The sequence below is a fragment of the Symphalangus syndactylus genome, chromosome Y (genome assembly GCF_028878055.3).
Source record: "Symphalangus syndactylus isolate Jambi chromosome Y, NHGRI_mSymSyn1-v2.1_pri, whole genome shotgun sequence".
NCBI classification, from domain to species: Eukaryota; Metazoa; Chordata; class Mammalia; order Primates; family Hylobatidae; genus Symphalangus; species Symphalangus syndactylus.
In genome coordinates this window covers 7,747,501-7,760,626 of record NC_072448.2, presented here as the reverse complement: position 1 = coordinate 7,760,626, position 13,126 = coordinate 7,747,501, and the positions used below count along the sequence as shown (strand labels likewise).

At 48.9% G+C, this 13,126-nt stretch overlaps 1 protein-coding gene across 3 annotated transcripts in view; it reads right to left on the bottom strand.

The window, feature by feature from the left end:
* LOC129475916 (granulocyte-macrophage colony-stimulating factor receptor subunit alpha-like) overlaps positions 1-13,126 on the bottom strand; it is a 39,702-nt gene that overhangs the window by 8,051 nt on the left and 18,525 nt on the right. For all 3 annotated transcript variants that reach the window (XM_063635487.1, XM_063635488.1, XM_063635486.1), the window contains exons 3-9: positions 11,364-11,506; positions 9,250-9,373; positions 9,003-9,132; positions 7,217-7,389; positions 5,531-5,664; positions 4,670-4,699; positions 2,149-2,284 (exon numbers count right to left, since the gene is read on the bottom strand). In XM_063635487.1, the coding sequence (XP_063491557.1) occupies positions 2,149-2,284; positions 4,670-4,699; positions 5,531-5,664; positions 7,217-7,389; positions 9,003-9,132; positions 9,250-9,373; positions 11,364-11,506 (870 nt within the window). The remainder of the gene's footprint in view (positions 1-2,148; positions 2,285-4,669; positions 4,700-5,530; positions 5,665-7,216; positions 7,390-9,002; positions 9,133-9,249; positions 9,374-11,363; positions 11,507-13,126) is intronic.

The following is a 13,126-nucleotide window of genomic DNA, read 5'->3' as shown; positions in this document are numbered from 1 at the left end:
CCATTGCACTCCAGCCTGGGTGACAGAGCGGGACTCCGTCTCAAAAAAACAAAAAATAAACAAACAAACATTTCTTACAGGTACAGTCACCCTGGCCCCTCAGACATGAATGCACCTCTGATCATCTCTGTACCCCATTTTGTCCGTGTGATCTGGGAGGTGGAGGTGCACCACTGCACTCCAGCCCACATTTTTTCCTCTGTCCCCTTTGTTTAGGTGAAAACCACATACTTCTCAATATCCTGCCCCTTCCCCTTTTCAGTTTGGAGCCCTCAAAATCATCTTCAGAGAAAAGCATAGACCTGTCTCCTGGGCGGCCGAGACCTGGCTTTGAAGAGACCTTCCCCGGCCAGATGTGGCGGCTCACGCCTGTCATCCCAGCACTTTGGGAGGGCGAGGCGGGTAGATCACCTGAGGTTGGGAGTTCGAGACCAGCGTGACCAACATGGAGAAACCCCGTCTCTACTAAAAATACAAAATTAGCCAGGTGCGGTAGCAGGTGCCTGTAATCCCAGCTACTCGGGAGGCTGAGGCTGGAGAATTGCTTGAACCTTGGAGGCAGAGATTGCGGTGAACCGAGATGGTGCCATTGCACTCCAGCCTGGGCAACAAGAGCGAAAGGCCATCTCAAAAAAAAAAAAAAAAGAGGGAGAGAGCTTCCTCTTGGCCAGGGAGCCAGAATGGTGATGGTTTGACTGGACAAAGACTATTTCCCAGTGGGGTAGAGGGAGGTGGGGCTTTAGGAGGGCTATCATTGGAGTCCTTCTCTGGCTATTAAGGGATTCTAGCTCATCCATCCTGAAAAAAACACCAGCAAAGCAATGTTGCATGACCCCGTATGAGTATGAGACCACCTCTTTCTACTTTTTTTTTTGTTGAGACGAAGTCTTGCTCTGTCACCCAGGCTGGAGTGCAGCGGCATGATCCCAGCTCACTGCAACCTCCGCGTCCCGGGTTCAAGTCATTCTCCTGCCTCAGCCTCCCGAGTAGCTGGGATTACAGGCATGTGCCACCACGCCTGGCTAGTTTTTGCTTTTTTTTTTTTTTTTTTGAGATGGAGTCTTGCTGTGTTGCCCAGGCTAGAGTGCAGTGGCATGATCCCAGCTCACTGCAACCTCCGCCTCCCGGGTTCAAGTCATTCTCCTGCCTCAGCCTCCCGAGTAGCTGGGACTACAGGCACCTGCCACCACGCTGCACTAATTTTGTATTTTTAGTAGAGACGGGGTTTCACCATGTCGGCCAGGCTGGTCTCAAACTCCTGACCTCCAGTGATCCGCCCACCTCAGCCTCCCAAAGTGCTGGGATTACAGGCATGAGCCACTGCACCCGGCCCTTCTCTGGCTATTAAGGGATTCTAGCTCATCCATCCTGAAAAAAACACCAGCAAAGCAATGTTGCATGACCCCGTATAAGTATGAGACCACCTCCTTCTACTTTTTTTTTTTTTTGAGACGGAGTCTTGCTCTGTTACCCAGGCTGGAGTGCAGTGGCGTGATCCCAGCTCACTGCAACCTCTGCCTCCCGGGTTCAAGTCATTCTCCTGCCTCAGCCTCCCGAGTAGCTGGGATTACAGGCACGTGCCACCACGCCTGGCTAGTTTTTGCTTTTTTTTTTTTTTTTTGAGATGGAGTCTTGCTGTGTTGCCCAGGCTAGAGTGCAGTGGCATGATCCCAGCTCACTGCAACCTCCGCCTCCCGGGTTCAAGTGATTCTCCTGCCTCAGCCTCCCGAGTAGCTGGGACTACAGGCACCTGCCACCACGCTGCACTAATTTTGTATTTTTAGTAGAGACGGGGTTTCACCATGTCGGCCAGGCTGGTCTCAAACTCCTGACCTCCAGTGATCCGCCCACCTTAGCCTCCCAAAGTGCTGGGATTACAGGCGTGAGCCACTGCACCCGGCCCTTCTCTGGTTATTGAGTGAGCTTAGCTCATCCATCCTGAAAAAACATCAGCAAAGCAATGCTGTGTGACTGAGTACGAGACCACCTCCTCCTTTTGAGCCTCAGCGATAAACTCAGAGCCTGATACTACTCCCAGTGACGTTCTCAATTCAATCTCAGCGCCCAGGACAGAGCACCTGACCTCTGTGCCTGCCCCAAGATGGTGGCAGATGACACAAACATCCCTCACCTCCGCCCGACGCTTACCAAATTCAGTGGCTTCACTCCAGGAACTCCAGTTCAGGATACGGACATCTGCAGCTCTGATCTTCACACTATGTTTCACTCTGGGCTCAGAGCTTGGAAAGTTGTATCTATTTTCCAAATCACCAGAAACATTAATCTTTGGAGGAAAAAAAGAAAGTTAGAGATAGGCGTCTTCTGCGTGGAGGAAAAGGTTGTCTTTTTTCATTCTTTTGTCTTTTAAATGTTTTTCTCCTTTTTTTTTTTCTTTTTTTTTTTTTTCTACCACTCTGAATGCACTTGGTCTGATCGGGTCTTGGAAGCTAAGCAGAGTCAAGGCTTGTTAGTATATGGATGGAAGACAAGTTGGGAAAATTTGAGTGATGTAGGCTTTAAATTTTTTTATTTTATGTTATTTTATTTATTTTTTGAGATGGAGTCTTGCTCTGTCGCCCAGGCTGGAGTGCAGTGGTGCAATCTCGGCTCACTGCAAGCTCCGCCTCCCAGGTTCATGCCATTCTCCTGCCTCAGCCTCCCGAGTAGCTGGGACTACAGGCGCCCGGCACCATCCCTGGCTAATTTTTGTATTTTTAGTGGAGACGGGGTTTCACCATGTTAGCCAGGATGGTCTCGAACCCCTGACCTCGTGATCCACCCACCTCAGCCTCCCAAAGTGCTGGGATGACAGGTGTGAGCCACCACGCCCAGCCTATTTGATGTTATTTGAGACAGACTGTCGCTCTGTTGCCCAGGCTGGAGTGCAATGGCATGATCTTGGCTCACCGCAACCTCTACCTCCAGGGTTCAAGCGATTCTCCTGCCTCAGCCTCCCGCATAGCTGGGATTACAGGCACCCGCCACCACGCATGGGTAATTTTTGTATTTTTAGCAGAGACAGGGTCTCTCCACGTTGGTCAGGCTGGTCTTGAACTCCTGACCTCAAGTGATTTGCCCACCTCAGCCTCCCATGGTGCTGGGATGACAGGCTTGAGCCACCATGCCTGGCTAAAATTTTATTTTTTGAAACAGAAATTTTTGGCCAGGTGTGGGGGTGGGCGCCTGTAGTCCCAGCTACCAGGGAGGCTGAGGCAGGAGAATCACTTGAACCTGGGAGGTGAGTGTCACAGTGAGCCAAGATCGCACCACTGCACTCCAGCCTGGGGGACAGAGCGAGACTCTGTCTCAAAAATACATACGTACATAAATAAATGATTCAGGAGCAACAACTGATATTAACAGAGCTTCAGATGGATAGTTTAGCAAGGGATATTAAGATCCCCAAGTCTAGCATATGCATTGGACAGAGGAGGATACTGAGGGTCAGAGTGGCCGCAAGAGTTGGTAAATATCCGGCAACAGTACTCACTCTAAAAGCATTTTAGAGGGAGACATAATTTCCTTAGACAGTCACTGGAATATATTTTTAACCCACTCAGAGGAAAGAGGAATAAAATGGGAAAATCAGTAGAACATGCTGAGTGTAAATATTTCAACCATTGGGACATGAAGGTTGAGGCTAAGAGCAGACCCATGTGAGATCTGCATCCTCCAGTTCAGGGTCACGCCCCACCGTGTCCACCCCTGGGCCACAATGGCACTAACAGTCTCATAAACCAAGACTGTAGGGTTACGCTGGGTTCATGGAGACTGTAGGGTGACGCTAGGGTTGTGAGTGGTTCAACTTTATGTGGGTCAGAGTATTCTCCTGTCTACACTGGATCCAGGTAGACGTGGGGCAGGCTCTCCTTCTTGTCTACACTGGGTCTAGGTGGAGGTGGGGCAGGGTCTCCTCCTGTCTACCCTGGGTCCAGTCAGACATGCGTCGTGGGTAGGGGACCGTAGGGTTACGCCGGGGGTCATGTGGGGTTACGCTAGGGTTTGTGGGGCAACACTAGGGGTCATGAGTAGGGGACTGTAGGGTTCCACCAGGGGTCATGGGTACAGGACTGTACAGTTACACTAGGGGTCATGAGTAGGGGACTGTAGGGTTCCGCCAGGGTTGTGAATAGGGAATCGTAGGGTTCTGCCAGAGGTCATGGGTAGGGGACTGTAGGGTTACACTATAGCTCGTGAATAGGGGACTGTAGGGTTACTCCAGGGGTCATGAGTAGGAGACTGTAGGGGTCATGAGTAGGGGACTGTAGGGTTATGCTAGGTGTGGTGAGTAGGGGATTGTAGGGTTACGCCAGGGGTCATGGGTAGGGGACTGTATGGTTATGCTCGGGGTCATGAGTAGGGAACTGTAGGGATCGTGAGTAGGAGACTGTAGGGTTACTCTGGGGTTCATGAGTAGGGGACTGTAGGGCTACACTAGGTCTGGTGATAGGGGACTGTAGGGTTACACTAGGTGTGGTGATAGGGGACTGTAGGGTTACACTAGGTCTGGTGATAGGGGACTGTAGGGTTACACTAGGTGTGGTGATAGGGGACTGTAGGGCTACACTAGGTGTGGTGATAGGGGACTGTAGGGTTACACTAGGTCTGGTGAATAGGGGACTGTAGGGTTACATGGAGGGTCATCAGTAGGGTCTGTGGTTTCACTTACCAGTAGGTTTTCCGTGCCAGGCTGGGCATTCTAGAAACAAAACAAAACACAATACAAGACTCACTGTTTCCATTTCTAAAACACTTTAGATGGTTCACACAGTGTCTCCCCTGGTGTGGACACTGAATGGGAAAGAGTCCCTGAGGAGCGGCGAGCAGGTCTCCCTCCACAAACCCCGAATCTACAAGACAGGTAGGATGAGGAGCTGCCAACACGGAATTCTTCCTGGCCAGATATCTTCCTGTGACCCATCCAGAAAGGGTCCACTGGCCTTGGGGCAGGGTATTCTCCTGTCGTCCAGGCAGATATGGAGCAGGCTCTCCTTGTCTATACTGGGTCCAGGGGGTTGTGGGACAAGATCTCCTCCTGTCTACACTGCGTCTCCGCGGAGGTGGGGCAGGGTCTCCTCCTATCTACACTGGTTCCAGGTAGACATGGGGCAGGGTCTCCTTCTGTCTACACTGGGTATAGATGGAGGTGGGGTGGGGTCTCCTATCTACACTGGGTCCAGGTAGACATGGGGCAGGGTCTCCTTCTGTCTACACTGCGTCCAGCTGGAGGTGGAGCAGAGGCTCTCCCTTCCTTGTGGCATCGTCCCCCACACCTCCCGGTCCACTTCCTGGTTCCATGGTTACAGGATCATCTTTGTCCATCCTCCCTGCAACCTCCTTCAAGGTGGCTTCACAGGCCACAGACGCTTCACCTCTTCCTCTGCTACCCGAAGTGCATTCACCCCAGAGTCACCGCTCACCACCCACCCATCCTTCCCCCAGGCCACTTCCCCGGGATTCCCAGGCTCCTCTGCGGGCGTGTCACATACACCTCCCTCCTGGTGCCCAGCCCCGGGGAGCCGTCACCGACCTTTCTGTGGACGGCCAGCTGGTACTGAAAGTCCAGGTACGACAGCTTCTGATAGGTCCTGGGCTGTTTCCACCGTATGAGGCAGTGCGTCGTGTTGCAACGTACAGTGACATTGCCGGGAGGGTTGAATCGTTCTGTAATGAGGGCGCAGGACACAACCCTGAACCAGAGAGGTCCTGTCTACACTGGGTCCAGGTGGATGTGGAGTAGGGACACCTCTTTGTCTACACGGGGTCCAGTTGGAGGTGGGGCAGGGTCTCCTCCTGTCTACACTCGGTCCAGGTGGATGTGGACTAGGGACACCTCTTTGTCTACACTGGGTCCAGGTGGACGTGGAGTTGGAACACCTCTTTGTCTACACTGGGTCCAGGTGGAGATGGAGTAGGGACACCTCTTCGTCTGCGCCGTGTCCAGGTGGAGGTGGTGCAGGGTCTCCTCCTGTCTACACTGGGTGCAAGTGGAGGTGGGGCAGCTACCATGTACAGGAGAGATACCCACTGAGGCAGGGGGTCCAGGGTGGGAGGTAGGGATGGGCTCGGTGGGCAGGACTCACACTTCTGTGAGAGTCCTGAGCCTGAAGAGGCTGGGAATGTCCAATGGGATGAAGGAGTCCACGGGTGGGATGTGGTGGGCTTGGGAAGAGGAGAGCGTGTGGGCATATGGGGCTGGCTCCAAGAGGCCAGCCAGGAGTGGGGCACTGGGACACGAAGAGATGCTGGTGAGGAAGAAATGAACAAAAAGAGGAAGGAAGGAGGAAAGGAGGGAAGGAGAAGAAAGGAGAGGAAGAAGGAAGGAAGGAAGGAAGAAGGGAGGGAGAGAGGGAGGGAGGGAAGGAAGGAGGGAGGAAGGAAGGAAGGAAGGGAGGGAAGGAAGGAAGGAAGGACGGAAGGAAGGAAAGAAGGAAGGAAGGAAAGAAGGAAGGAAGGAAGGAAAGAAGGAAGGAAGGAAGGGAAGAAAGAAGGGAAGAAAGAAGAAAGGCAGAAAGGCAGGAAGGAAGGAAAGAAGGAAGGAGAGAAAGAGGGAGGTTGGCTGACACCTGTAATCCCAGCACTTTGGGAGACTGAGGCCAGCCCAGCCAAGATGCTGAAACCCTGTCTCTACTAAAAATACAAAAATTAGCTGGGCATGGTGGTGGGCACCTGTAATCCAAGCTAATAAGGAGGCTGAGACAGGAGAATCGCTTGAACCTGGGAGGCAGAGTTTGCAGTGAGCTGAGACTGCACTACTGCACTCCAGCCTGGGCAACAGAGTGAAACTGTATCTCAAAAAAAGGAAAGTTAAGTCAGCTGAGTTGTAATTTGTTACAGCACCAAAATTACACAAATTTTTGTTTTTGAGACAGAGTCTTACTCTGTTGCTCAAGCTGGAGTGCAGTGGCACAATCTCACCTCACTGCAACGTCCACCTCCTAGGTTCAAGTGATTCTCCTCAGCCTCCCAAGTAGCTGGGATTACAGACACCTGCCACCACGCCTGGCTAATTTTTGTATTTTTAGTAGAGATGGGGTTTCCCCATGTTGGTCAGGCTGGTCTCAAACACCCGATCTCAGGTGACTGGCCTGCCTCAGCCTCCCAAAGTGCTGGAATTACAGGTGTGAGCCACCACACTTGGCCTCAGTTACACAGATTTTAAGGCAAATTCCATTTCACCTATAAACAATAGGAAAATCATATGTGTTATTCTCACCTATTTTCTTTGTGTCCAAAAGTGAATCGAAGAATTGGATGCCAATTTCTCGGCTGGTTCCATTAACCAGAAAGTAATTGCGAGAAGTTAATCCTGACAGGTTATCCAGGTGACATCCCACATGGGTTCCCCCGTCTTGTATGTAATAAGGACACCGGATCTCCCTCTTTCTCCTGAAAGATTAGAAAGAGTTCAGAGACACAAAACAAAAACACAAAACAAGACAAAAACAAACACAAAACAAAAACACAAAACAAAACACACAAAACAAAAACACAAAAACATAAAATAAAACAAAAACACAAAACAAAAACACAAAACACAAAACACAAAACAAAACAAAAACAAACACAAAACAAAACAAAAACACAAAAACATAAAATAAAACAAAAAAACAAAACAAAACAAAAACACAAAACAAAAACACAAAAACACAAAACAAAAAACACAAAAACACAAAACAAAACAAAAACAAACACAAAACAAAACAAAAACACAAAAACATAAAATAAAACAAAAAAACAAAACACAAAACACAAAACAAAAACACAAAAACACAAAACAAAAAACACAAAACACAAAACAAAACAAAAACAAACACAAAACAAAAACACAAAACAAAAACACAAAAACATAAAACAAAACAAAAACACAAAACAAAAAACACAAAACACACAAAACACAAAACAAAACAAAAACACAAAACAAAAAACACAAAAACACAAACCAAAAACACAAAAAACAAAAACACAAAACAAACACAAAACAAAACACAAAAACACAAAACCACAAAAACAGAAAACAACAAAAACATAAAACAAAACAAAAACACAAAACAAAAGAAAAACACAAAAACAAAACAAAACAAAACTAAAAAACACAAAAACACAAAACAACACAAAACAAAACAAAACAAAAAACAAAAACACAAAAACACAAAACAAACCAAAAACACAAAACAAAAATAAACACAAAACAAAACACAAAAACACAAAACCACAAAAACAGAAAACAAAAACATAAAACAAAACAAAAACACAAAAGAAAAACACAAAAACAAAACAAAACTAAAAAACACAAAAACACAAAACAACACAACACAAAACAAAACAACAGGCCCAGTGCGGTGGCTCACGTCTGTAATCCCAGCACTTTGGGAGGCCAAGGCGGGCGGATCACTTGAGGTCAGGAGTTTGAGACCAGCCTGGCCAGCATGGTGAAACCCCGTCTCTACTAAAAGTACAAAAATTAGATGGGTGTGATGGAGTGCGCCTGTAGTCCCAGCTACTCGGGAGGCAGAGGCAGGAGAATCGCTTGAACCCAGGAGGGAGGCACAGGTTGCAGGGAGCTGAGATCACATCACTACACTCCAGCCTGGGTGACAGAGCAAGACCCTGTCTCTAAATAAATATATGGAGCCTGGTGTGGTGGCTCATGCCTGTAATTCCAGCACTTTGGGAGGCCAAGGCGAGCGGATCACTTCAGGTCAGGAGTTTGAGACCAGCCTGGGCAACATGGCAAAACCCCGTCTCTGCTAAAAATACAATATTTAGCTGGATATGGTGGCGGGCGCCTGTAATCTCAGCTACCTGGGAAGCTGAGGCAAGAAAATTGCTTGAACCCAGGAGGTCGAGGTTGCAGTGAGCCGAGATGGCACCATTGCATTCCAGCCTGGGCAACAGAGCAAGACAATGTCTTAAGAAAAAGAAAAAAAAAAAAAAAACCAGCGTGATTTTTCTCCCATCCCTGAGTCCCTCTTAATTCTTCACATGAGGTGAACACTTACTTTAAGTTTTGTATGTACAAAAAATACTGGACGTCACGAGGGGCCGTCGGACCACTCGCCCAGGAACAGTTCATGAAATCCACATTGTAGATGAAACAGGAGAAATTCTGAGCAGCGGTACCCTCCCTTCCTGGGAAGAGGCAGAAACAAAACAATTTTCACTCTGAAGTTCAACGGGATGTACTTTGATGCTGGTGGGATGGTGGGGGGTAGTGCTGCAAACGGATCCCAGAGCTGTCTTGCTTACCTGAGTTTGGATAAAGCAGTTTTTGCTGAAATCCTCTTTGACTGGTATTCACGTGAACCTCAAATGTCACTCCTTCATGTAGACAAATTTCACGAAATGTGCATGAACATTCATTCCTACTGAGCTGAAGAGTTGCAACCAGACAGAGCCAATTACACCTTCTGTCTCCTACATTCTTCAGACTGGAGTGCAGTAGCGTGATCTCGGCTCACTGCAACCTCCGCCTCCCAGGTTCAAGCGATTCTCCTGCCTCAGCCTCCCGAGTAGCTGGGATTACAGACACCTGCCACCACATCCAGCTAATTATTTGTAGTAGAGACAGGGTTTCACCATGTTGGCCAGGCTGGTCTCAAACTCCTGACCTCAGGTGATCCACCCGCCCCGCCCTCCCAAAGTGCTGGGATTACAGGCATGAGCCACCACGCCCAGCCATGGTATTGGTTTTTACCTGGATTTGGTGACACGCAGCTGCCTCCCTTTGTGAAATCGTCTCCCTACGCTTCCTCTGAGGACTCTGAGTGGATACGCGGAATAGCAGCTTGCAGGTGAAAACTCAATCTGATACTCTAGCAGTGCTGAAAGTATCAGACTAGAGGCCAGGTGCAGTGGCTCACACCTGTAATCCCAGCACTTTGGGAGGCCGAGGCGGGTGGATCACTTGAGGTCAGGAGTTTGAGACCAGCCCGGCCAACATGGTGAAACCCCATCTGTACTAAAAATACAAAAATTAGCCAGGCGTGGTGGCAGGTACCTGTAATCCCAGCTACTCGGGAAGCTGAGGCAGGAGAATCTCTTGAACCCGGGAGGCAGAGGTTGCAGTGAGCTGAGATCTCGCCAGTGCCTCCAGCCTGGGTGACAGAGCAAGACTCCATCCCAAAAAATAAAGGTCGGACACGGTGGCTCACACCTGTAATGCCAGCACTTTGGGAGGTCAATGGGGGCGGATCATGAGGTCAGGAGTTGGAGACCAGCCTGGCCAACATGGTGAAACCCCGTCTCTACTAAAAATACAAAAATTAGCTGTGCATGGTGGCAGGTGCCTGTAATCCCAGTTACTGGGAGGCTGAGGCAGGAGACTCGCTTGAACCTGGGAGGTGGAGGTTGCAGTGAGCCGAGATCACACCAGTGCACTCCAGCCTGGGCAACAAGAGCGAAACTCCATCTCAAAAAAAAAAAAAATGTATGTCATCTGGGGTAACATAGCAGGACCACCCATCCATCCGTGTAACATCTATCTATAGAATTGATTATCAATCTCCCAATCATCTATTATCACCTATCAGTCAATAAATCATCTATCACCTATCTATTGATCATCTATATTTCTCTCTTCCTCTCCCTCCTCTTCTGTTCTCTCTTTCTGTGTTTCTCCCTCCTTCCCTCCCCTCTCCCCTCTCTTCTCTCTCTGTCTCCTGTGTTCCAAAAACCCTGACCTTAATCCTTTGGGGGACCAGGATGGTGACACAGTGAAAAGTCACTGACACTTTAGTTTTCTCCACCCTTCTTCCACCACAGACCCAGGCGCACATCCAATTGCATTTGCCAGGATTTCTGTCATCTTGGGGTAAAGTAAGCTCTTGGGCTAAAATATGGTAAAATAGGCTCTGCCTCAGGGAATCAGTCTCCGGTACACATTGCGGACATGAGCCAAGAGCACTTTCCCAGTCCCCCTGAGATTGTGGCTCCGACATTTCTCCAAATACCACACTTGTTTGTGTCCGTAGCCCTCTCGCTTTTATTTAATTTATTATTATTATTTTTTGAGACAGACTTTTGCTCTTGTTGCCCAGGCTGGAGTGCAATGGCGCCATCTCGGCTCACCGCAACGTCCGCCTCCCATGTTCGAGTAATTCTCCTGCCTCAGCCTCCCGAGTAGCTGGGATGACAGGCATGCACCAGCACGCGCGGCTAATTTTGTATTTGTAGTAGAGACGGGGTTTCACCATGTTGGTCAGGCTGGTCTCGAACTCCTGACCTCAGGTGATCCGCCCGCCTCCGCCTCCCAAAGTGCCGGGATTACAGGCATGAGCCACCACGCCTGGTTGGCCCTGTTGCTTTTAACTCAGAAAGGGCTGTGTAAAGGACAGGGGTTGAGCATGGGAAATTCGTCTCACCCTGGGTTCCACGACTCTGTTCTTCTTGTCAATTAAGAAACACCTGCTGAAGGTTGTATTTTCTTGGCAGTCCCAGCTTAAATTCATCGTCCTGGAGTCAAACCTCACATTGAGACTAGAGGCTGGTACCACTGTTCGCGGATCTGCAAACAGTGGGCAGTGGATTCAGAATTTCCTCTTTTCCTGTTTTCTTTTCCTTTTTTTTTTTTTTTTTTTTTTATTTGAGACGGAGTCTGGCTCTGTCACCCAGGCGGGAGTGCAATAGCGCCATCTTGGCTCACTGCAAGATCCGCCACCCCGGTTCAAGTGATTCTCCTGCCTCAGCCTCCTGAGTAGCTGAGATTACAGGCGCCGACCACCATGCCCAGCTAATTTTTGTATTTTTAGTAGACACAGGGTTTCACCATGTTGGTCAGGCTGGTCTCGAACTCCCGACCTCAGGTGATCCACCCACCTCAGCCTCCCAAAGTGCTGGGATTACAGGCGTGAGCCACCGCAGCACCCAGCCAGCCCTGTTTTCTCTCCTCCCACCCGGCTCTGGGAGGTGAAGTTCAGAGCTGGAGCCTGCTGACTTTCCTCTCACCCACATGGCCCTAGGACGTCCCACATCCTCAGGTATCTGTTCCTCCCTTGTCCATCTTCCCTCGTTTTCTCAGCCCCCTTGCTATTTCTGAAAAAGGAGATTTCTACTGCGGAAATACTCAAACATCACCTGAAGACTGGGGGTGGTGGCTCACGCCTCTAATGCCAGCACCTTGGGAGGCTGAGGCAAAAAGCTGACTTGAGCCCAGTAGGTTGAGATCCACCTGGGCAACATAGCAAGTTCGCATCTCTTAAAAAACACAATTTTTAAAAAAAATTTAAATTAGGCAGGCATGGTGGTGCACGTATGTAGTCCCAGCTTGCTCTTTCTCCACATAGAGATGTTTACTGCAGAAATCATCAAAAACTCACTGGGCGCGGTGGCTCACGCCTGCAATCCCAGCACTTTGGGAGGCTGAGGTGGGTGGATCACCTGAGGTCAGGAGTTCGAGACCAGCCTGGCCAACATGATGAAACCCCATCTCTACTAAAAATACAAAAAAATTTAGGTGGACATGGTGGTGGATTCCTGTAATCACAGCTACTCAGGAGGCTGAGGCAGGAGAATCGGTTGAACCTGGGAGGTGGAGGCTGCAGTGAGCCGAGATCGTGCCACTGCACTCCAGCCTGGGTGACAGAGCAAGACTCCATCTCAAAAAAAAGAAAAAAAAATCAAAAACCAGTCTTGGCAACATAGCAAGATCCCATCTCTATAAAATTAAAAAAAATTAAATTAGCTTGATGTGGTGGTATATTTTTGTAGTCCCAGCTACTTGGGAGGCTGAAGTGGGAGGATACTTGATCTCAGAAAGTTGAGGCTGCAGTGAGCCGAGATCGCGCCACTGCACTCCAGCCTGGGTGACAGAGCAAGATCCTGTCTCAAAAAAAAAAAAAAAAAAAAGAAAGAGAAAGAAAACCGCTTGAATGAGAACAGGCAAAGGCTCTTTATCCAGAGTGATGTGGCTCTTGGCAGTTTAAAATAAAGCTGAAGGAATTTGAGAAAATTGCAGAAACAGAAAGCTGTCTTTGTCTGTCTTCCCTGAACCAGGTCACAAAAACCTGGAAATATTTTCCTGAAGCAGACCCTCACACCCTCAGTCAGGAGGGTTCCTCCCGGAAATGCAAATCAAAACCACAATGAGTTATCATTCCACACCAGTCACAATGGCTGTTATTAAGAA